The 26572-nt window shown below is 31.2% G+C and overlaps 2 protein-coding genes across 2 annotated transcripts in view; one reads left to right on the top strand and one right to left on the bottom strand.

Annotated features, from left to right (window-relative positions):
• The window catches only part of LOC129957212 (probable E3 ubiquitin-protein ligase HECTD2), a 74858-nt gene extending 63004 nt beyond the window's left edge, over nt 1-11854 (bottom strand). Inside the window, exons 1-2 of the mRNA XM_056069435.1 lie at nt 11672-11854; nt 1821-1886 (exon numbers count right to left, since the gene is read on the bottom strand). Of these exons, the coding sequence (XP_055925410.1) occupies nt 1821-1886; nt 11672-11854 (249 nt within the window). The remainder of the gene's footprint in view (nt 1-1820; nt 1887-11671) is intronic.
• A 10897-nt stretch (nt 11855-22751) lies between these two features.
• LOC129957214 (limbic system-associated membrane protein-like) overlaps nt 22752-26572 on the top strand; it is a 67152-nt gene continuing 63331 nt past the window's right edge. Inside the window, exon 1 of the mRNA XM_056069436.1 lies at nt 22752-22833. Coding sequence (XP_055925411.1) covers nt 22758-22833 — 76 coding nt within the window. The 5' untranslated portion in view covers nt 22752-22757. The remainder of the gene's footprint in view (nt 22834-26572) is intronic.

Genomic DNA, 26572 nt, shown 5'->3' with positions numbered 1-26572 from the left:
CTGCGTGCCTTTTGCTGTTGTGACTGTTTAATAACGAATTGCTGCACGCTACTATTGAATTCCGCAAACTCTGATTCGCCTTCGTTATTTTGCGCTTGTTATCTGTATTTGATATTTTGGTCTAAAATAAAGTGTCTATCCGTTGTTGAGCCTATTGAGCTCTTCATATTAACACACACAGAACGGATATTCCGAAATAATATATATAATCTCTCTGTGTTCGCGGGATTTCTTCGTTTTGGAATGGCTACTTATCTCAAATCTGACCACATTATTATGGATAATATCCCTAGAGCTTATTTAGGACTCACGGGTAATACATTAGGAATATATTTAGTTCTCTGAATCGACTTAAAAATACGTCGTTTAGCTCTTATATTGTCAGTTTTAATTTTTGCTTTCTTTAAAATTGCTAGATCATTTAAATACATGAATCGTTGAGTGCAAAAGCCGAATTCCCTGCTCCATTTCTTTTATTTTCTCATATGCGAAGTATATAGAAAATACTGTAATCGACAAAAAAAATTCGAATTCAAAATTTTGGTGAATGTCCATGTTTCAGATCTCCCTGAGTTCTAAAAACGTATTGCCAGCATTATGCTCATGTGCCTGCCCATCCGTTTGTATGTGACAACGATAACTCTAAAACACTTCGGGCCAGGTGAGAAAATTTTGTTATATGGATTTCAGACAGAATTTGTAGATTTCTGACAAAGTTTGAATGAAATCCGTTTAGAGGAAGTCTGTCCATCTGGCTGTTTGCGCACAAGTTAACTTAATAACTTTATAATTTAAAGAGACAGATATATAAAATTTGGCATGCAAGTTTAGCATCGAATATTTGAAATTCCTGTCAAATTTTGAACCATATCTGCCTATGCATGTAAACGCAACAAATTCATAAACTTCTTAATATAAATCAATAAAATTCATTATGTAGTCTTGTGACTACAGCTGTCGATCCATGTCAAAATGTCGCTACAATCTATCGGGAAAAAGGCGTCAAAAATACGCTTTCTTCGATAGATTCAGCTAAAATGCTAGATTCATTCTAAAAATCTATATTTCATAACTATTGATCGCCATTTCCAGACAATACGTTCATTGCCTTGCCTAATATTCACAATTTCATGCTGGAGGAGGAAGAAATTTGTTGAGTGTTTGCGAGAAAGTTTGTTGGAAATCAGATCCGTTAATTTATGAACCTGTTCGAAAAAAGTAGATCTTAACATTGAATGTAAGATATGCCTTTCCTTTTTTTTAAACTTTGAACGAATAAAAGAACAGTTCTTTACCAATAAGGCCGCGGTGGCTTGGTGGTAAGGTCTCGGCTTCCAAACCAGAGGGTTTCAGGTTCATGACCCGATTCCACCGAAGAACCGTCGTGTAAGGGGGTCAGTTGCACGTTAAATCCGTCATGACCAAACGTCCTCCCGCTGGTGTGGTGTGGAGATGGGGTGCCAGCTCAGGTGCCGTCCTCGTCATCTGACCGAGATTCAAAATTACGAGGTCCGTCCCAAAATAGCTCTAGTGTTGCTTCAAACGGGACGTTAATATAACCAAACCAATTCTTTACCAAATTTTGAATTTCATCGAATTTTCGATACACATTTAGAACTGTTCTTCACATTGATTGAAATTGTCTTTAAGCTTTGATGGACATTTTCTGTTATTCGTAGGTGAAATATGATAACTAATTTCTTCTCCATTTTGTTATCCATAAAAAATGACACATGGAAACAGTATAATAAAATTATGTTTTTAAAAAATCCTACTGCAGTTGTAATATTGCCCCATTTCATTTAAGAAAGCATGCTTACCTCATCTGAGGATCGGACGCTTCCTCGCAGGAAAAATTCTGGCTGAGATCTCGGAGGGTTGTTTCCCTGAAACACAAACCACAGATTATCTTTTTGTCTTAATACGATTAAACAATAAACATTGTATATTGCAATACTTGAAACAATGTATATTTCACGTTATGTTTTTAACGATATGCAAGATAGTTATAATATTTTTTTTGTTTTTGTTTTTTTGCATGTAAAGCATGTGAAATCATTGCAAGCTTCAAAAAATTCAGACATGAACTTGTGATGAATAGCATATAAGCCAGTTAACAACTACGCTACACGAGCATCTGCTTCTGTATCCTGGTCATGTTACTGGACTGCGAGCCATAAGATCTTAGGTTCTATCCCTCGCTCCTCGCAAATCCGTCCCATTGGTGACCCGGACGTGATTTGAACACGCAATCTTCTGATCTGGAAGTCAGACTCACTTGACGCAGCAACCACTCACTCACACACGATCGCCATAACGCTTGGCGCTACTCAACTGGGTGCAGGCCTATTAGACAATAGCTAAAATGCATCATCATTCAACAGTCATATCGTTCGTCTCACCTCCGACTCATTAGAGGGAGAGTCTGTGGTGAATAGCTTATAAGCCAGTTAACAACTACGCTACACGAGCATATGCTTTTGTATGCTGGTTATATTACTCGACTGCGAACCACAAGGTCCCAGGTTCTATCAATCGCTCATCGCAAATCCGTCACAAACTATAAGACGAATTTCCACATTTTGATCTTTTTTCAAGCAGGTCAGTTGTGGAATTATCTCTATATATGTTGAAACAGTAATTTAAAATCGCAAAGAGCTGGAGGGATGGAATTTGATATTCGTTTCTCACACCAAAACATCATTGTCACGTTTTCGATACTGTGCTTTGACGAAAGAGGACTTTTTAATTTTATTACTATGAATATTATTATCATTATTAAATACGCAGCTTACTTATTTTCGCTATAATTTAAAATAAACTAAGGTCATTTCATGTTTACAGAGATTGCTCATGCTCGCTTGAATAAAATTCGTTTTGAATTAAATAATCATTTACTTCTTTCATTTATTATATTTACACCTATTCGAGTTCCATGTAATATGTTACAAATGATTTTTAAGTTCTGTGTTTATGCACGTATTGTCTTTTCACTCAGTATAAACACTACATATTTTCGGAGTTAAAAAAAGATATCAGAGATAAAGCATCACGATGAACAAACTAACATTATTAAAGAAATAAATTATTATTTTCAAGACAACGTAAAATTTTTTTGATGTGAGACCCATTTCAAAAAACATCACATGTGCAGATAGGTATGTGACGTCATCACGCCAAGTCGCCACACACACACACACATGTAAACTTATTATTATTGTTTTGTTCCGTTCACTTGAAGACAAAGTGCTAGTTATTTATGATAATTTTTCTCAAAATAAACTAATTGGAATTTTGGTAAAGAAACTGACCACAGGATTTATCAACCTGCATGCATATAATTGTAACTGCTCATTATGAGGAGTTTGGCCATTCCGCTCGTAACTATTTCTATCTTAAAAGACAATTTTGTAAAGTGAAGTTTCATAAAGGTTGAAAGAGATGCGTGTTTTTTTTTAAATATATAACATTGTTTTGATGAGTTATCCATGTGAAATTTATCCCTTTGCAAAGTCCACACATTGGTGAGACGTAAAAACTTGAAGAATGGTATGCCAACCGGTTCATGTGTTAACCTCGACAACAAAAGGAACAGCCGCAAAATAGCCCCCAGATATCTTAAGAGGGACTCTAATTTAACAAAATTAAAATAACTAATGTTTTATCTCTTCACGAATTAAAAATTAGTAAAATTTTAAATCAAGAAATTGAATAATGTTTTTTTTAAAGTACACATTTATACTAAAAGGAAAAGTAGGGTTGATTTTTTTAAAATTTCAATTACTTTGTTTAGGCTTCTATACATTATACATTATTTTACAAATTATGAAATTTAGGACTCGTTTTTTTCTCATATTCTTTAGTAGAAGGCCCTCAAAATATCTTCTCAAAATTAATTTAATGAATCAATCAACTAGTGATTAGAATATGAAAATATGTAGTTACCGAGAATAGAAAGGAAAAGAGCAAGAGATTTTCCGAACTCCGACACAGTCAGAAAACAAAATGATTGCAAAATTTCATCTTTATGAATATGAAATAAATGAAGTTAAATACAAGAGTACAAATGTAAATTTCTTTGGATATTTATATCTGTGACCTTTCGTTGTGATCTCAAAATAAGATATTTGCTCTGATCATAAGGAAGTGATCTGTAACAACCACAAAATTTAATCGAATCTTATATCCAATTACAGTTTAATCGATGTGAAAATTTTCAACTGTATTTATGATAATATTTTTAAATAAACAATGAACGGTTTTCTCTCATTTCGATGTCATTCTTGCAGCCATATTTCAGACTTTCAACGATTTTTTTAGTCAAGCCTAATTCCCATTAATTTTTTACTCAAGCCTAACCCATTAAGATATCCAACATGATGTAGAAATCTATTTGTTAAAAATAGTCCTTTTTCTGGGAAAATGAACGAACAAAATTTGGCAACAATATTTTAAGATATTATTACGAAAAAAATCAAATGTTCGATTCAGTGGGTTATAACGAAATAATCCATCAGACTTAATGACGCTTTTTTCAACACGAACAGACAAAAAATACACAGCTGAAACGTACACAAGAGCAATACTTGCAGTAAACAACAGCACATAAGCATAAAATCAATAGTAATTAAGCATAATAGAATGAAGCGCTTAGGAGGAATTCTCAGGAAAGAGGATTCGCACGACTATTGATGTTTCTCAAATCGTCAATAACTCTCAATTGATTACTCGCTTGAGCAAAACTCTTTGTCAACCATTGGCTGACTGCATCTCTGTCTCCCAATTTCTTATAATTTCCATGACAGTGCAAAGAAGCTTCTAAAAAGATAAACATAATCGCATCCTAATGGAACTACCAACTTGGATTCTAGTTGCACCTTGAATCTTCTATTTCCCGCCAAAAGCTCGAAATTCATTGCCAAATCGCAAAATTCTTGCTTATATTGTCGCGAAGGCGGTAGGGAAAAATCTTTGATAAGCAATATTACTACTTCGAAATAATGTGCAATAATTGTTTTCTGTTTGGAAGTGAAAGAAAGTTGAGGCGACAACTTTTCTGCAGGTTTCAACAGCTAATCATTTTTTATGCATTCTTACGGTTTCTTTTTCACTTTCTCATATACGTAGTATTCAAAAAATATAGTAATCGTCAAAAAATTAGAACTCAAGATTTTGACATATCTCCTCATTTAAGACCTTCTTGAGTTCGAAAAATACATTTTTTTTTTTTTTGAAAAATGTTCGTCTTTCTATTAGTGATAACTGAAAAATGCTTTGATATAGACGAAGAAATTTGGTGCACCAAATTTATAGGTACACAAATTGTATCTACGATTCTACAATTTTTAGGTGCACAAAATCTACAATTTTTTGGTACACAAATTTGTAGATATCTATCAAATTTTGAGAAAAATTCGCTCTGAGGAAATCTGTCTGTCTGACTTTTGGAATATAATTTAACATGATAACTTCCAAATGAAAAGAGTTATATGGATAAAATTCAATACACAGAATCGATATCTACAGTCTAGACACCTTTCAAATTTTGAGACAAATCCAATTAGGGATAGACCGTCTATCAGGGTGTACTTCCAGAAATACTTATCTTTTATTGCCAAATTGTAATTTTCTTAATAATTAAACTACCAATTAAGTATTTTTTTCATGTTATCATACAAAATAAACACACAAATATTCGCTTTCTTTTTACGCTTCTAGAAATTGTAACAAAGTAGGAGGCAATGAATCAACGTGACTGACGAAGTGAACCTGTTGTGTAATAAGCTAATAATAGAACATTCCTTTTTTTCACTCTCTGCATGCTATTATTATCAAGTCCAAACAGAAGCATAAGCGTTATTGAACTATCCATCAACCTTTAGTAATCAAACAAATGGCATATACTACCTCCCCCAATGCGCAATGTCTCCAAATACTAATAAATCTTTCATTTTATTTTATTTTTTTGGCGAGAACTCGGCACATCATGTCAAGGTAATCAAAAACACTCTACAGTACTCATTTGGATTTAATTCGTCCGATTGCTCATAACTATTTCTCAATCATAACTATATATGCTGTTAGTTTTGGAGAAAATGTGGTTTATTTCGATGGTTCTAAGCTATTTTCATGAGAGTTGAAATAGTTTTACTTTATCACTCGCGAATAAATTCACCCAAGTGTTTATTTATTTGTATATGAAGTTATGTAAGAGTGAAAAAACAAACAAATAATATAAAAAAATTAATTAAATTTCTACTTACGTCAGCAAAGAAAAGTTTTATTTTAGTTGCTTTTTATTAAATAATTATCAAAAAAATTATTGATTTTCTCAAGAATTGAACTCGCATTCTTCACCTTCACGTGAAAAAATACTGAAATCCTACACATTTAATCGATTGAGCTACTTACTACCTATTGATTTCAATTTGCATTAAAAACTACTAAAACTCTATTTAAAGTATTAAAAATTAATTAAATTTAATTAATGAATTAATATTTGAAAAATCTGTATAAACATCAAGTGTTATCCCTGACAAGTTTAAGAAAATGTATTTAAACTTGAGTGGATGAATAAAAAGTATTTTATTAACGATTGAAAATTTGAACAAGATATATAAATATACAGGGTGTTCATTAATTATTGTCGGGGTTTCCGTACCTCATAACTTTCGAATAAAAAATATTACGCAAAAACCCATTACGTATTCGTAAATTACAACTCAAAGAATTTTATTAATGATATTAAAGTGTAAAGCTTGCACAATTTGCACTTTGTAGGTATTCAGCTGAAGGCGATTCTTTGAGTTGTAATTTACGTATTCATAATTCTTTGAGTTGTAATTTACGAATACATAATCGCCCTCAACTGAATTATTTGAGTTATAATTTACGTATTCATAATTCTTTGAGATGTAATTTACGAATACATAATCGCCTTCAACTGAATTATTTGAGTTGTAATTTACGTATTCATAATTCTTTGAGATGTAATTTACGAATACATAATCGCCTTCAACTGAATTATTTGAGTTGTAATTTACGCATTCATAATTCTTTGAGTTGTAATTTACGAATACATAATCACCTTCAACTGAATGCCTACAAAGTGCAAATTGTGCAAGCTTTACACTTTAATATCATTAATAAAATTCTTTGAGTTGTAATTTACGAATACGTAATCGGTTTTTGCGTAATATTTTTTATTCGAAAGTTATGAGGTACGAAAACCCCGCCAATAGTTAATGAACACCCTGTATATAGAGAGAGTGTGAACTAATAGTAGGAATTGAAAAATAAAAAAGAGTCTTGAACTTCTGATGAATCTTCTCGTTTTCAGACTTTGAATCTGAACCGACGGGAGTCATCTCCCCAAAATTTTCCCGCACATTCTTCAAAAAAAGTTCTTACCCTCTCCCCTTCCACTGAATAAAATTGGGGACCTTGGGTAATGCCACGATTACCTTACATGCCATTGACGAAAGAGAATTGCGAAATATAGATCGTTAATGTGGATCTAGGTTTTTAGGGGAACTGCTGCGAGATTGTGTATTTTGCAGCTCAATTGGCCACAAAATTTGACATTAAATACAATCGCGGTCACAAGATAATATATCGATTTTTATTGATTTTAGACATTGCGTTTATGAGTTGTTGCATTTTACACGCATGCGAAAGAGCAGACCGATAGGCGGTCATCCGTTTAACGAATTAGGTTCAAAATTTGTATCTATATTGTAAAATAAGTATCTATATTTTAGATGTTAAACCTGGTGTCCCATTTTATCTACCAAACCTTTCGCATTTAGTAATTATTGAAATCACTCGAACTCAAACACCCATACAGACAAACTTATTGCAAATGGATTTGGTTCAAAATTTCATTAAAATCTACAAATTTAGTGATAACTTCATATACCAAATTTCAGATGTCTACCTCAAAGCGTTTTTGAGTTAGATGGCTCACAGACAGTGTCAAACTAACATAGTGTTACTGAATAACATAGTGTCAAACTGACTACCATAGTGTCAAAAATGTGCTCTTCGAACTCTAGAAGCTCTGAAACGCAAAGATTCGTCAAAATCTCTAATTCACATATTTTCGTTGATTGCATTACTTGCTCTATACTATGTATACAACAAAAGTAAAAACAGAGTGATCTAGGCTTGAATGCTGGCATGTGGTTTTCATGCCAGAATTGAAGATTTATATCGAATTTTATACTCAATTCAACTAAGTAAAGTCTGTCTATTCTTTCGTCCGTGGTGATGCGAGCAAGATAATTCAAAAATGAAAAGAGCTACATGGATGAAATTTAGCAAATCCTTTTACATCTAGCATTTTTAATAGTACATAAAAGTGTGGTCCAAATTCGTCATAGGAATAAATGTCTGACAAGGTCTGTCTATTTTTCTTCATACAAAAATTATACTGAATTTAGTGCATGGTCTTGACACCAATACTTTAGATCTAAGTCAAATTTTGATTTCAATCAAATGAAAAAACCCACATAAAAGTGCAAATTTAATTTTTTTTCTTTTTGCTATATTAAAAATCGTAAAATACGCTGTATCTAATTGTTAAACAAGAAAATTCGTGGAAAAATCATTCGTGTTAGTTTGTTTTATAAATTTTCTGCTACCATCTACAGTTCTTTAATTATCTAGCAAATAATTTTACTTTTCTGTTTCTTTGTTAATGAAGAAGTGATACAATATATCTACTCTGCAGAACTTTAATTCCCCGATTTGCTATTTCTTCCTTTCCGAAAATTAGATGCTAAATTTTCAAATACCCATCCATTTATTTATTAATTTCGCAGTGTATGAAAAAGTTCAAAAATGAACTCGATGAAGATATATGATTGGTGTGAGTATACGAGCAAATGCTCCATGTAATTTTGTTGTATCCAACTGCTTCTCTAACCAAAGTAAATAGATACATAAGAAGCATTAAAACTGAAAAGAAAACTGTGTAAAAATTTTTTAATTACCGAGAAAAGCAATAAAAAAAGAGGAAAAAACATGCAGAGATAATAATTAATTTGAGAGATAGAGATTTTAACAAGATTTCAACTTACAATTATTAAAATAATTTTTCCTGAAATTTTTGTACCACAACAGCAAATTTATAACAATTTCGTTTAGTTAGTTCATTATGTTATTGAGGAATCATGTTACCACGCTCAAGGGCAGTCAAGTTAAAAGCGTCTTATTAACGGATAAATATACAGTTTGACGAAGATCTGCATGATATTATATGCTATAAAGGGATCATCTGAACTATTCTTCTTCAAAGTCATGACTCTCACGTGCACTTAAAAAGACAGATCAATAGATAATCAATCTTTTGAGGAATATGGCACAAAATCGGAAGCTTATCCACAATTCTACAAACAAAATGTTTAGCGGAATTTTGTACATTTGGCTTGTTGCCTCATCGAATTATCGTATTCACAAACTTAAACAAAGCGCAGAGAAACTTTCTTTTGACTCTCTTTCTTTAAAACTTTTAACTTTTTCATTCAGAATTTGTCACAAACCTACAGTTGTGGAAGGGCCGGGTTAGCCTGGTTGATAGGGCAATTTCGTTGGGTTCGTCCCTTGGGTTGCGAGTTCGAGCTCCGCTGGCCAAAGACTCTCCGTGTGTGTGGCGGATGGCGTATACATAAACTGGCCATAGTCACAAAGTCCTCCTTGTCGAGAGTACTACGTCTGGAGTTACTTGATAAGGAGTGCTCGTTCTCTGATTTAGGTCTAAATTACGATCTGTGAAGGAAGTGCATGAATGAAGTCAGCCCCATAAAAAGGGGTGTGACGTGTGTGTAGCTAAGTCACACTCTTAACCCTAGATGGCGCTACTGAAAAAAAAGAGGCGCACCCTTGGCTTATAATCACTGACTTCTAAAATCAGTGGGGCTTGTCTCTGACAAGTGCCATTAGAAACAACAACAACAACACAGTTATGGTGAAGTGACGATCAAACAAATTCTTCCATGTCTAGTCGGTTATTCCTTAAACTATCGCAGTCAGGCGCAATTCCAAAAATAGTATTTTTAGACACAGGGAGATCTAAAATGTGGACTTTGGCTAAGATATAAGAGTAAAACTTTTCAGCAATTTCAGTATGTTCTCTTTATGTGATTCTTATCCAGGTACATAAAAATAATAGGAGGGAAGTGAAGATGGGAAAAAAGAAAAAGAAAAAATAGAACCACACAAAAAAGTATTGTGAACTGTACTGTCTGTAAATATATAGTTATTTAACACACAAATTTACTAAAACAGTAATTTTCGAGTGAAACAGTCAGTGCGTCAAACGTAAAAATAAATGTTCCTCAATTAATAAATAAACTGTAAGTGATTCTAATAAAGTAGTAGCAATTATAATTAAAGTTTTCTAATAAATTTTAGGGTAATTTTTAAATATATAAAATATACAAAATTGATAAATAAATAGCATACATAAATTTGGATACAAAAATAGCTCAATAAAACTTCGGACATTTTTTAAAAAAATATTAACAATTAAATTTAATATTTTTTTAAAATTATTTTAATGGAAGAAATGTTTTATTGCCTTCTGTAGCCGTAAATCCCTTGTAAGAATTAAAGATTTTAAACAATTATTTACATATGGCTGTTTAGGACAGAAAATATGCGATTTTATGACTACTAAGAACAATTCAGAATTAAGAATTAATAATTAATTTTCAGCTGCAATAAATCAAAATAAATTAGTATTACAGATATTATTTCTATAAATTTTTGAAATATTCAAACATGAATCTCTTGTAGAACAATTTTAATTAAGAAACTCAAAAGACGAAAGAAAAATTCATATATAAAAGTTTTTAAAGTAACCACATGTAACTATATCTCTGTGAAATTGTTTAAGTATCTGGATTTGAACTTCTAGCCGAAAAATGCTAATAATAATAACTGAAAACTAAAAGGACCATATAAAATTTCAAATTTATTATTTCAGTAATAGGGATAGAATTTATAGTACAAGGACAGTTATGTTTGGAAAATTCAAGAGACACGGCAAAAATTGTATTATCAACAAAGGTGAAATAAAAACTTTCGAATAAGTTCTATTCTATTTCTGTATAAATTCTTTAAATATCATGACATGAATTTCTAGCAAAACAATGCTAATTATGTTAAGTGGAAACTGAAAAGGCCAGAGAAAAATTCGAATTTATTATCTTAGCAATTTGGCTGGAATTTTTATCAGTACAAGTCCAGCTACTTTTGATAAGTTCAAAGGACACGAGAAAAATTCGAATTACTAACCAATTCAAAATAAAAACTTCCGAATAACTCAGTTTCTGTTGTATTTCTTTATAGATTCTTTAAGCGCCATGGCCTGAACTTCTAGTAAAACAATGCTAGGTATTTAATTGAAAATTGAAAAAACCAGGGAAATTTCGAGTTGCTGACGAATTGTAGTTTTTCGATCGACGAATATAAATACGCTGTCTAATTATTAAAATTCCTAATATATGCGAGCAATTATTTTTGGAAAATTGCAGGGACCAGAGAAATATTAAAATTTCCAACAAATTGGAATTTAAAATTATAGAATTATTCAAGTTATATCGAAGGATTTCAAATTTCGATGCTTCTAAACTGAAAATTTAAAAAAAAGAAAAAGATATTAACTTACATTGTCAACCAGCTGCGGCAGTCTTACAGGATCCCCAGAATTCCGCCTTCTCAAAGTAACATCGTTGTCTGCTGCTCTGTTGTAAAAACTCCCACAAAAGGGGCACATGGAGCGGGCCCGAGAGGGCACAATGCTGATGCGGCATGAGGGGCACGTGATCGAGGGGCCCCGTGGCTCATCCATATCAGAAGCGCCCCAGCACTGGACGAAGAACTGAAAGCAGCGAGCGGCGACCTTCGTCGCCTTGGCAACAACGCGACCACAACAAAGAGCGAAAAAGGGCGCGAATGAAAATTTAATTCGACATTCATTCGGGTGCAGTCGGCCAAATCGGAGGTGTCCCGAATCTGGTCGGCGTAACGCGAACGCGCTGCATTATTTATTGAGTTCGACCTTTTTGTTATTTTTCTCATCTCGGATTTCATGTCTAAAATCGCCACCGTTATATTGTTTACTCCTGAAAGATATCTTTTGTTAAATTCTAAAATTTTAAAAGTATGCTTTATTGTCGTTTTTTTTTTTTTTTTTTTTTTTTTTTTTTAATGAGCGGAAACCAGAAAGCGAAGGGAGGTCTCCGTTGATCGGAGTTTTAATGGAAATGGAATTTCACTCTCATCTTTCCAATTACTTCTGTAATTTAGCATTCAGATTTCCTTAGGGCTTGGGACTTACTTTTGTCTGCTTTTGCTTTTGGTTTGGAAACTTGAGCGAATTTTTTTCATTCTTCCATTTTCATTGTTTCTGATGGTGGTTGACAGGGTCTTGCATTCTCTCCAAGCTACGAAGTAACCTTTTTCTCTGCAGTTTACACAAATTGACCCTTCTATCATTTCTTTTACTTGTAACGCGCCTGCCATTGCATTTAATGTATCTTGGCATCATATGGCAATTAATGACCGAGTCATATATAGTTAGGGTCATAGTCTTATTCGTGCTCTGATTTTTATATCAATTTTTTACTCGCTATTTGTGATGGAATGAAGATGATTATGATCCATGCAGTGGAAGAAAGAGGACGCATGTTTTCGGGAAAATTTGTTTAATGATCACATTTTGCACAAAACAAACACAAACACGGAACAGCATGTCACCTCATTATAATTACAATGGCAATGCGCTATGGGATGCGTACCTAATCAGGCATCGTAATTATTATCGTAATCTATTATCCAAAAGAGAAGATGGAGAAATGCAACTGCTACATATTGATGTTTTTCTTGATCATTTCTGATCAACTAACAGATGATAAAAATCAAAAGAAATGACTGAAAATAAAGGCAAGTGGGGAAAAATTGATTTAGTAACTTGCAAAAGATGAATTTAGAATTTAAATTCTATACAAAACAATTTTTAATGATTCTTAATTTCCTCACTGGTCTCCCTGTCAAATCTCCGAAGAAGTAAAACTTCTTTCATAGGATCATCCGTGAATTGGCATTAAGAAATCTTTTAATTCACAAGGAAAATGATTAATTAATAGCCAATAAATCAAAACAATTTGGACGCTCTTCTTTTAAATGAGTTAAATATTCAAGAAATCACCTCAAAAAATTTGAAAACAAGGCTTGCAGATGCAGGAATGTATACCAATTCTTAAAATCTTTTCTAGAACCGTGACTAATTTTAAACATTCTTGAAAATCTAGTACATTATATTAGAAGTGAAAATGATGTTTTTTCACTGTGCATAGATTCACCTCTTCCCAAAATATATTGTATGTCCTCATCCAAAATCACACACACACAATATATATATATATATATATATATATATATATATATATATATATAACCAATCTAAAGTAAGAAAAAGTTTGAAAACGAAACTAAAATGAAAACGAAACAAAACAGTTTCGAAATCGCAACTAAAATTTATTACCTATTTAAACTAAAACCAAAAAAGAACTTCATAGTATTTAGAGAGCGCAATTGCAGCTACTTCTAAAACACAGATGAATTGATACAAAAGTATTAGAATCAAGTTAATAGGAAAAAAAAAATTAAACCAAAAAATTATAAAAAATATAAAAAAAGAATCCGGCCTGAAGACTTTTTCAAGGGTCACCCTCAGGCAGGGATTCAAAGAAAGGGATTTTTTCTGTGAGGAAAAACAGACATTGTCTAAAAATGATTCCTCGTGACCCGAAAATCCCCTGAAATTATGCTCAAGAGATATACCATTTTAACAGAAAGGAAATATAAAACAACAAATAAGAAGAAATTAACCACAACAAAGTAAAAAAACAATAACAAAAATAACAATAAAAACAAAAAATAGCACTAAAATTAAAAATTAAAAACGAAAAGGCCAGTACATACCATTAACAGTCAAGAAAACTTTAAACTATTGATTGTGATTCCCTGTTTTTAAAAAACTAGCGGTAAATTATGTAAACAGATGTAGGCTCCCAGCGCCATCTATTGAATAATCCAATATGCAAGGAAAGTTCTATTTTTATTTAAGCCAAAGGATTAATCCCAAACCATACCTTGTTTAATTAAAAAATTGACATTACAGTAATTTCTAGGAAATTCATTTTTAATTAAATTTTTAAGGAGGTTGTTTGATGCTTCAATATAAGAATTTTTATTATTGCAAACCCTTTTGATCCTGTTAACTTGTGAGAAAATTAGATTTTTGAAAATTTTAGAGTTTAGATTGGAATGGTAGTTACATAGTTTTGTTATTTTAAAGTTGAAATCATCCCTTTTATCGTATATACCAACTATTGTTTTATCATTAGCAATTTCGATTTTTAAATCCAGAAAGGTAGGGGAACATATTATTCTCTCTAAATGTAGTACGTTAAAAGGCAGCAAAATTTAACAAATTGCATCAAAGAATTATAAACTAGTTTCACTCTCTTTGATAATTTGGCAATTTATTAAATTTAGTATTTTGCTAAATAGTATCATAATTTCATAAAACGAAAAAGGAACCCATTACTAAATATAACTAATCCGTGTTACAAGATGCAGAATCAAGAAGCTAAATAATAATTAGCTGCTTGTTGCATTTTTATTTCGTTTTCCTAAGAAAGAATAATCTTTTTTCATGTATTGTTTATTTAAAAACTCAAACCAAATAAAAACTTGGTTTGAACTTGAATAAACTTTGAAATATAAATTTCCTTTCATATAGAAATTAAATGTAAACTTGCGACTACGTATAAAACGATAATAAATAATTAATAAGAAATAAAATTATTACTCTAACCGATTTTCAGCAATGGAAGAAAATTTAATTCCAACTTTAGCTTTCGATGCAAAATAGTAAATAAAACTGTGGCGACATCTATATGCAGGAAGTGGTAATTTTTTATCAGAATCTTTTAGTGGAATTGCTTAAAAAAATAAATAAATAATATAATGCAACACTTTTGAAATTTTATCGTTGATTTTAATCGACGTCAAAGCAGCCGAATTATTAAAATGTCTTAAGATTCTAATTTTAAATATATTATAAATAATTCGGGTAATTTGCGTAATTTCACATAGATGGTGGCGCCATCTCATTTGTCTCTTTAAATGGGATATAAGCTAAATTTTTTCCAGATCATGTATCTTTTTATAATATTTGTAAAAATTATTCCCTCCACGAAACACATCTATATTTATAATTAAAACTATTTTAGAAAAATTTAGAAACAGTTCATTATTTAAATAGAGGAAAAAGTACTATAAATTAGTGTTGTAAATAACTTTAAAAAACGATAACATTCCTTGAGATATATATTTTTTAAAAAATGTGTAGAATTATGTACGAAATTAGAACAAAGCTAACATGACGAAATTGCAAACAATATGTAGGGGCAGTTTAAGAATATGCTTCAAAAAATATTTAGCAATGAAAGTTAAAATCCAAACAGTTTTTTACATGGTTAGAATATAAATGGTAGAAAAAATTATTAAGTCAGATAACGAAAATCGATCCATGCCGTGCAGCATTTTAATGCAAACGTTTAAATGCATCAGTAAAATAAATACTCAAATTACTGTTCTTTTACGAATTAAATTTGAGAAAGCTGACCAAAAAGTTTTAAACATAATAAAGTTATTAGTCTTGTTCAGCTAAGTAAAACACTTAGTCAAAAGCAGAGATATTATTAGTGTCGGAAACTAACCCATTTATTTTGTAATCAACATTTAATGATACAACAATTGGCTTGATTCTTGATTTTGTATTCCATATACATCTTGACGGACTCGAAGCATAAACCTACACAGTGCTTGCTGCCTTTGACACATTATAACGAGAGCGGGATATGGTCCAAACACATGAAACTCGTCGCCAAATACTAGCATCCGGAATCACACAGATGTTTCTTCGCTGCATTTGTATACTATATCAAGAAATCAGCATCAGCAACGTAAAGTATCTTAAATATATATAAACTTAATAGCTTAAAAAGTGGAAATTATTGATTTTCATTTTCTTATTTTTTAATAATAATGCTGAATGTAACATTGCTTCAACAAAACATAGAGAAATAAAGTTATTCAGAAAATGATTAATAAAGGTTTTGTAGTAGTTGCATTACTCTATCTTCTCTTTTGGATAATAGAAGGCAGTGTCTGATTAAATACGCATCCCACAGTGCCTTGCGATTGTTATTATAATGGGATGAGATGCTGTTCTGTTAAGGTGCGTGCGTTAACGTACGTCTTTCATATTTGTTTTGTGATAAAAAAAGAAACGTTCCCGCAAACATGGATCCTCTTACTTCCAATGCGCGGATAGTAATGATTTTCATTCCATCACAAGTTTTAAATAAAGATAAATTCAATTAGCAATCGCATTTCTTCATTAAGTGGGAATGGTGGAATTTCTGGAGCACCCGCCTTGCGTAGCAAGGCTATCTCCAAGATCTTGGTTAATAAGAAGCCTGGCGTCATATAATGCCCTGAACTTTGAGCATAACCGATGGGTTAATTAAGTGGGTAATTTTCTTACAAATTTAAATCTGAAGGAACATAGGACAGATTGGTACTACAAAATTACTATTTTGCGCTTTGAGGCTTAAGATTGATTAAAAAACTCACTTAAGAAAGTAAACTTTTTCCCCCAAGAAAACTATCACATAAAAGTAATTATTAGATATACTGCAAATGAATCATATCAGGATATTTTTTTAAAAATTTTCATAATGACTGTAATAACTGTATGTTCTAATGTATAGACCTGTAAATAGCTGGAGATATTTTATCAAAAAAAATGACGGATAAGCAAGCAATAAATAATCAGTATATCAGAGTATTTCGCAATAACTAACATATAGGAAAAACAACAAAAGGATAGTAATATTTGCATATTTTCATTTTCTTTTGTTCGCTAAGCAATAAAAAAATGTAGTGTCATTTCAAAGAAAATGTTGCATATTTTGCACTTCTTAATTGTGTTCGTATGATAACATTGATAAGAGTTTTTTATAATTAGCTTTAACCATATTGTTTTAAAAAACAATTTATTTTCATTGAATAAATCAATTTGTCGGATGAAAAACTCATAGTTGACATATTGTTAAAAGAACATATATCTCTCATGTGAATCATTTTTATAAGACTGGTCTCTATTTTTCTTTTTTTATTCTGAAGTACTTGCATTTGTATTTACCTCGTATTATTTTGTTTATCATAAATTGATTCTTTAATAATATAGTAAATTTTTTTCCTTATTTTCTATCACAGTAATTTTCTGTCACGTTCACAGAACACATTAACTCACATGTCCTAATTGTACTTATTATACTTGTAAGAATCTAATTATGTTCAAAGACATATCAAGAAAGAAATAGTTTTCCCTGATAACCCGTCCAAAAGTTTTCGGATAATAATGTAGAATACGAAATTGTTCGAAGTTATTCTTATTTATATTTAAGTAAAACTACAGGAATATCGAACAAATATAAAGAAAAAAATTAACAGTAACTAACATTGTTTTTAAATTTCCTCCAGATCTAATTAGATCGGCAGGGACATCAACAGTTATTAATATTCCTAGCTGAGTTTGTCGATATTTTTGATATCTATATTTTTTTTACTGGAATTTCTTTCCTGAATTAACTACATTAAACTACATAAGTGCAAATGTTGAGGTGTATTTCGGATAATCAGCTCAACTTTAACCAGTTAAATTGTTGTTATGCCTTTTTTTCCAGAATAAAAAATACAATTCGATGGGACTGCGCATGGCAAGAAGAAAATCTTGCTCCTTATAGTAGCTCTAATAATACACCACTCAAATTCACTTGCACCTAATGGTGTTTCCATTCTTAGTCACATTTGATACACGTTTAATCAATGCTGGCATTTTAATATGGTGATGCTTTCAGTCTTGCATTCTTCATGTAAACTGTTTGATGTAAAAATCATTATCAAATCAATCACCATATTCAAACTATTGTCATGCATTTTTTTCTAGTAAAAAAATACAAATCAGCGTGACTGCACATGGCAAGAAAAAATCTAGCTCCTTTTAATAGCTCTAATAATCCACCACTCAAATTTTTTACTTGCATATAATGGTATTTCCAGACTTTTGTCAAATTAGATATACATTTAATCAATGCTTGCATTTTTAAATGATAATGCTTTCAGGCTTGCATTCTTCTTGTTAACTGCTTGATGTAAAAATCAATACAAGTGCGCGAGCATACAGTCATGGCCTGTAGTAAGGCGGAAAATTGCCACAGCTGCACTTCTAGGAAAATCTCGGATCAACTGTGTGTTCTCAAGCAGTCAGGCCCATAGATTACCTGCAGAGTCACATAGTGCTTCTCTCTGCTTTATCCTGGAGGCATATCTTCTTTTAATCAGGAGTCTGACTGAATGAAATGAGAGGCTTTTTAAAGGTCACTGGAGGACTGTTGCTCCTCTTTAGGTCAATAAGTCGGCACCCTCTTTCCCAGGAATCATTTATTGAATACTGCACAATGCTCCTCAAAGCAACAATTCTCGAAAACTGTTAGAAACGAAAGATGAAATAAAGGATAATAAAAAGAGCTTTATTAAAATGTGTATATTTAATTAAAACTATTATGAGAAACAAGCGAAAAAGAATAAAAACAGTTCACGGTTCTACTAAACTACCACAATACTTCGCATAGAAGCAAAGCATTTAAAAACCTGTCTGAAAGGGAAGAGGAAAGAAATGATGAAGTGAAGTGATATAGCCATAATCTAATTAAATATGTAATTTTTAATATAAAATTTTGTGGTGTTATAAAGGCACGTATTCGTTCTTTGTAAATTTTATCAAGTTGAATTGCCTATAGCGCATAGCCTGCTACGTTCTAATATGGCTTTATCAACTTTTATTCTAAATTTATACTACAAACAAGTGATTTTAAATTATTGGCTCTCTATGTGATATATTATCTTCCTTTAGTATCATATTTTTTATTTCTGTATATAGTTTTTAGTTTTCTTGTATGGCAACATTGTGCATTAATTTCTGTTTGGAATTCTAGTAGTTTGAGTAAAATGGCAGACATTACTTCATATGTTTTGAGATCATCGTATCTGCAGATTAATAATATCGACCTCTATTTTCTGTTATAAAAGTAAAATATAAGATGTGAGCACGTAACATAGTCATTTTACATCCTGAAATTGTAAGATGATATAAAAACTTTTTCAGCAAAAATGTCTGACATAAACGCCAAATCTGCAGATAGTCTGGAGATGTAGAGTCAAGAGAAAAAAACTCCTAGCGACTTAATCTTACAGTTCTGTCTTCCGTCGTATATGTAAACTAACAGTTCTATTTTAAACATAATAAAGTCTGTTAGACGATTTTGAAAATAAAATGCGTACAAGGGATTATCTGCATATTTAAAGTAGCGTAAACTTTATATATGTTTTTATAAATAAACATTAAATAAAGTTTTTAAAGACAACAACTATTTCTGAAGAGAAAACTAGCTTCTTAATTGAAAAATTACCAGGACGTGCACCATACACGATGGTTCTTCAGTGGAATTGGGTCTCGAACCTGAAACTCTGCAGTTTCGAAGCCGAGGCTCCTCGCAGAATAATGAGAAAGATTTGGGAGGGGGGGGGGGAGATTATTTAACAATTAGTCATCTAAGATGATTTAACGATTAATCTTCTAATTGCAATAAAAAGAATTTGTCAAACTTACCAAAGCTGGAAATATTGCCTTTGATAAAGCTTCTGAGACATTTAGTTATGAAGCTGTCACCAAATCAGGGATTATTCAAAGCTTGAATAATAATATAGATGGAATAAGGATTCCAAAATGTGTATGTGTGTGTGCTTGTCATTTAAAATAATTCTTTAGATATCATGAATCATGTGTTGGAAACTTTACAAAAGGTTTCGTATGCATAATGTAAATGCATTAATCTACTATAGATACTAGCTGCACATATTTGTATAGGCCAAATCCTGTTCTCAGTACGATGCAAAATGATAATTAATGATAATTTTTTGATATTACATCTGAAATCTTTTTTAGACTATTCAAAATTTGAAAAGTAATATAAATAGAATAAGGTTGTCAAAATGGTTTTCTTTTTTGTCATTCAAAATAATTTTTTAGATATTGTGCACCATGTTTTAGGAATCGGGTAAAAAGTTTCATTTACAGCGTGTAAATGAATTCATTTACTTTTGATACTGGCTGTACGTATTTGTGGGGCTCAAAGCTTGTTTTCAGTATATCACAAAGTGATAATAATACATTTATTTTAGGTTTTCATTGAAGTCCTTTTTGGACTATTTAAAATTTGAATATAGATAGAATATATATATTGTCATTCAAAATAATTCTCTAGATATTGTGCACCATGTGTTAGGAACTGGGAAAAAAAGTTTCATTTACAGAGTGTAAATGAGCTTTTGATACTAGCTGTACATATTTGTAGCTTATTTTCAGTATGTCACAGAATGATAATTATAATTTTTTTTTAGGCTTTTATTGAAATCCTTTTTAGACTATTTAAAATTTGAATATAGATAGAATAAATATTTCAAATTTGATTTTTTTATCATTCAAAATAATTTTCTAGATATTGCGCACCATGTGTTAGGAATTGGGCAAAAAGCTTCATTTGCAAAGTGTAAATAAATTCATTTACTCTAGATACTAGCTGTACGCATTTGTCCCCAGTAGCACACATATATTGTACAATATTATATGATATTTAACAATATTCTCAATATTGTATAACACTGTGAAATATTGAATGATATAATATGTTATTGTACAATATTATTTAGCATTTTATGCCATCAGGAGTGTGGATCAAGACTTGTTTTCAGTATGTCACAGAGTGATAATTAATAATACATTTTTTGATGTTATTATTGAAGTTTTTTAAGACTATTTAAAACTTGAATTGTAATATAAATGGAATAAGGATTCCAAAATTATTTAAAATAATTCTCTAGAAATAATAAATGCTGTGTTCAGGAATTGTACAAATAATTTCTGATACGCAAAAGTAGTATCTTGAATTCATTTACTCTAGATACCAGTTGTGCGTACTTATATAAATCAAAACTTGCTGTCCGTACATAGCAGAATGATAATTAATAATAATTTTTTAACATATTATAATTGAAATCTTTTTATAGAATTATAGAAAGATTGTCAAAATAGGTATGATTGATCTACAGAAAGTGAAGAGAAGAGCAAGGGTAGTATTATCTTTTATTAATTAAAAAAGTAAACTGAAAAAAATCCTCAAATACTTATATCTTTTAAAAATAAATTAAAATGTCATCTCATGTTTTTCTTCAAACAAATATCAAAATTCATAAATATTAAATTTTAATTTTAAAAGACCATTTTTTTTTTTTTTTTTTTTTTTAGAATTGAAGTGATTTCTTTAGACAGATTTCGCTATGTCAAGAAAAAATAGGCATAGCCTAAATTATTAGGGTATCCCAAAAGTTTCTTTCTCATCGCGCTCGAATAGCCTTATCTGGCTCTGCTTGTGCAAACATGCTGACTTATCTATTAGTCGTCTATGCCATCGGTTTCAGTCGTATCAGAGATCTTTTACAGTACTTTTCGTTTGTGCCAGGACTACACCTGAAAAAAGTTCTTTTGCTCGTTTGGTCGAATTGGGAAGGCATAATTTTCTATGAGCTCTTTTCTCAAGGTAAAAAAATACATTCTACGAAATACTGTCAGCAACTGGATCAATTAAAAGCTGCCATAGCAAAAAAAAAAAAAAAAAAAAAAAAAAAAAAAACGCCCATAATGAATGAACCGACAAGGCGATGTTTTTCATCATGACAATGCGAGACCACATATTGCATTAGTCGTAAGAGAGAAGTTCTTATAGTTTGATTGGACTGTTCTACCGCATCCTGCATACTCTCCAGATCTCGCTCCATCTGATTAATACTTCTATCTGTCCTTAAAAAATTCTCTTCGCGATAAGCGCTTTAAATTCATCAGGGAATAAAAGCGCACCTGGAGGATTATTTCTTTCCCAAAACACAACGATTTTGGATAGAAGGCATACTGAGGCTTCCAGAGAGATGGAAGAAGGTAATACAGCAAAAGGGTTCTTCTATAACAAAATAAATAATATCTTAAACAGTAAATATTTTGTATTCATTTCATATTAGAAATAGGAAACTTAAGGGACGCCCTAATATTATTTTGTTGCTAGGAAAAACTGTCTTTAGTGACTTTAAAACGTCTCATACTAATACATTTTATCCGCTTTTCCTCAGGCCTCTTCTGTTTGCGTAGAATAAAACCATCCTCAAATATCTCTATTGGCTGCAAAAAGATTACCAATATATACAAAAAAAAAAAAAAAAAAAAAAAAGCACTCCACCTATAGAGGGGGAAAAAAATCCCCAACCTTAGCCAACTTTATTCTGAATTGCTCTCATCTTTTCAGCGCCAACTGTTAAAATAAAAAAAAAATCAAGAAAAGAACATACTCAGAGGCAGAAAAAGTTAGTTTATCTGAGAGAAAAGAAACGAAGAAAAAAAAGTTTCTCAGTGAAAAGAAAGGGAATCATCCAATTGACTCTGGGTGACGTCACCACCCCTTGATGGGTGAAGTCACCGCTATCCAACTCCGACAGTCGGAAGAGTCATGTTGTTAGGGAAAGGAAGGACACTCCGATTTCTCTGCGCAATCGCACTGCTTGCCGTACACAAGGGGGCAACAGGTAAGTCCATTGATGACGCTTGATCCGGATGAGTTCATTTTCCCGATTGGTTGATTCCAGAAGTTAGTTGAAGTTAAGGTCTTCATATTTTATAGAGTCCAGTTTTAATCTGAATCAAAATTTCTGCAGTTGAATTGACAATAGAATTCATAATCTATATTTTACTGTTTTATAATTGATTTTAAAATTTCATTTTGCTATGTTAACTAATTTAAAAATTTAATAATTTGAAATGATCTTAGTTACAGTTTTAACTTTGAGTTTTTATTTATTGGCTAGGTAAAATTGATTTTCTTTCTTCAAATTCGGCACTGCCAGTTCTATAGAAAAAATTCGATTTTTCCAAAAATTCAAATTAAATTATAAAAAGAATAATAATAAAAATTCCTAATAGTAAATAGGAATTTTTAATCAATATATCTTACCCGAAGATTTCTTTTTAATATGTAATACATGTAAAAAATAGTACATAATTAATAAATAAACAGAAAGTAATTTTAATAAATATTAATGTAACAACAATTTTTACTAAATTTCAAAATAATTTTAAGATTAATATTCCTAATAAATGAGTGATTTTAAGGAAAAGTATTTAAAAGTTTTTAGAAAGTTAAATATTTTTAAATGCTTTTATTTTTTTGGGCACCTTGTGTAGTTGTAAAATTCTGGATTAAATTAGACTTTAAAAATTATTTATTTTTCATCACTGACTAAAAATGAAATTAATTAAAGGAAAAAAAATCAGAATTCAAATTAATTTTCACAATTTTCAGTTTTAACTTAGAATTAATCAAAACGAATTGGAATCCCAGATTACGTTTTATAATGATCTTAGTCGAAAATTTCAGGAATCAGAGGAAAATTAGAATTAATAAGGAATTCGAATTTGAAACATTCGAATAAAATTCTATCGTACAGACTTCTTTGATGTTTATGTTATGTTATTGTGTTCCTTTAATTATTTGCTTCCAAATCTGAACTTTATTATTCTAGCTGTTATTACGCAAACAAAATTGCAATTAATTTTCATACTGACACATTAACAAAAATTTAGACCTATGAAACAAAAGGCGTGATTAAATATGTAGCAAAATTACTCAGATAAATAATACGGACTAGAATCGATTCGGAAAATTAATGGAATGAAAGTTTATTTCTTATAAGGGGGAGGGGAGGAATTTGATTATAATTTATTAATTCAATGACTATTATGTTATTATGACTAAAAATATCATTATTTACATTTTGTATACTTAATACTTTTTGGAAATATAATTTCTTGAACATATCAATCAAAGTTTCAACTAGCTTTAAACGTTTTAGAAGAAGAAAAAAATTTGATTATTTAAAAACGATTTATCTCTACATCTATTTGAAAGAGAATACATTAACTGAAAACAAAACAAAAAAAAGCAGCGACATGATTGATATTAAATGGAGCTAAGCATTATCATTAGATCCGTACCTAATTCTCCAAATAATAAGCTGTATGAGCGATATAATCGTATAAGCTGGTCTCGTGGATATTAACTCCATCAGAGACAAATATCCTCTTGCTGGAGTAGGTGCAGAAACTTGGAGAGGTTGATATCAGCTCAGGCTTCATCCTCGTCATCTAACCACGGTTCAAAATTGCGATATCCGTGGAAAAATAGTCCTAGTGTTACTTCAAAAGAAATTCGTTAATATAACTTAATTTTTTTTTTAAAAAAACTTATTAGCTAATTTCGATTATATTTTATACACTCAAATATTTTATGCCGATAATTTTTGTTACAATTTAACTTTGTCTTTCTGCCTATCAGGGAATTACTCCATAGGTTTCGTAGATTAGATGACTTTGTTTTTTCTTCCATTTTTTAAGGGTCGCAATGGCCTGGTGGTAGGGTCTCGGCTCGTGAGCCGTAGGGTTTCAGGTTCGAGACTCGATTACACCGAAGAAGTGTCGTATAAGGGGGCCCGTTGAACGTTAAAGCCGTCAGGGCCAAACGTTATGCCGCTGGTGTAGCGTAGTGTCAAGAGGGGGGTGCCAGCTCAGGCGACTACCTCATCATTTGACGGTGGTTCAACATTACGATGTCTACTTTAGAATTTCTGTCATAGATTAAGATAAAGTCCAGTAGATATTTCAGCATAAAAAAAATATATTAATAAAAAAAATTTATATTTCATCTTGAAATAAGTTCTTTTTATTGTAAAATGTTTTTCGATATATCAAATCCAGTGCGATTACTAATTTTTCTATATTTCTTTGAATTGTCTAGCCAAAGAAAATTGGATAAACTATGCTTGTATTTAATTAATTATAATTACCTACTTTTAAGTATAGCATTTTCATCTTGCATTAACTAATGTATGCCTTTCTCACATGATTTCAATAATTTGGTGCCACAGATAATTTTAATTTTACCCCAAAGTTTTATGTGCCTCTTTTTCCTTTTTAGTGTATAAAATATAGGGAAAGTATTATAAACAAACTTGAGTTATTGAAGAAATTCCCCGTTTGAGCAACCCTATGTTTGAAAGACACATTTTTGGCATTATGCCTGTCTGGCTCGGTCTATTTGTATATCTGACTTTATGTGAACACGATGACTCAGAAACGCTAGACAGGTGAAATTTGGTAATGATCTTTACATCAAATTGCAAATTTTGGGCGAAATGCATTAAAAAAAATCAGTCCGTCCAGCTGTAAAAACAAACAAACTTAACACAATAATTACAAAATGAAAAGAGCTGGATGGATAAAATTTTATCAACAAATTTATTATCTCAAGCGCAGATATCTTTCGAAATTTGGAGCCAAATCAGTAAAAGGGGTGACCGTCTGTCGATCTATACTTTCAGAAGCATGTAAATGCCATAACTAAAACGCGCAACATCTCAAATATATATAAAAGAATTTATATGTGATTTTGTGCCTACAATTGTAGTTTTGTGCCAAATTGTGGTTTCAATCGGTTGGGGGGAAAATGCTTCTAAAACCCCAATTAGATTTTCGGATATTGTTAACCACATGTCAGGAATACATCGCCAAAAAATATCCACTGAACTAATGATAGATTCAGTAAAAATGCCAAATTTACGCCAAAGATCAATCTTTTTAACTATTTTTGGGCAAGGGCAAGCAAGTCGTTGGCAGCCTTACCGAAGGATTACAATTTTATGCGGAGGGAATAGCTTCTTTATTGGAGCGTATGCGAGAAAGATTTGGTAGACTTCTCCCACTGGTTTTGGTCTCATTTCCGAAATACAAAATTTAAAACAAATTATATAAGAAGAAGGTATCATATTGTTAAAATAAATGGGCAAATATCATATATGGTTTCTGAGGATAAAACGGCCAGTGTTACTATTAGGATCATTTGGCGGTTTCAAAATTAATTTTAATTTTTAACTATCTATCGTGAAAGGGGAATTAAGAATATTATATATCAGTTTGGCGAGTTTAATAAATAACCTTTCCAGTCGGTGAGAAAATCCATGCTTGCTTTTTTCCTTTACCCTTTTTCAGTCATTTTAATCTCATACGTTCATCGTTTCTTTCATATAGATATCAAAGTGAAGAAAAACAATCTGTTACAGTATCTCATAGAATTCTCGGTGCTCTTTAATAACATGGATAGATTTTCTCAAAACTTTTATAGTTCTTGCATGAATAGAAAGAGATTTCATAAAACTAGTTGTTGTGATACAAGGTTACTAATGGCCGCATTACTTTGAGGATCGTCTTCCTTCA

This window comes from Argiope bruennichi, chromosome 11 (assembly GCF_947563725.1).
Source record: "Argiope bruennichi chromosome 11, qqArgBrue1.1, whole genome shotgun sequence".
NCBI lineage: Eukaryota > Metazoa > Arthropoda > Arachnida > Araneae > Araneidae > Argiope > Argiope bruennichi.
Note: the sequence above shows the minus strand (reverse complement) of the source record. Positions and strands in the feature narration are given on the sequence as shown.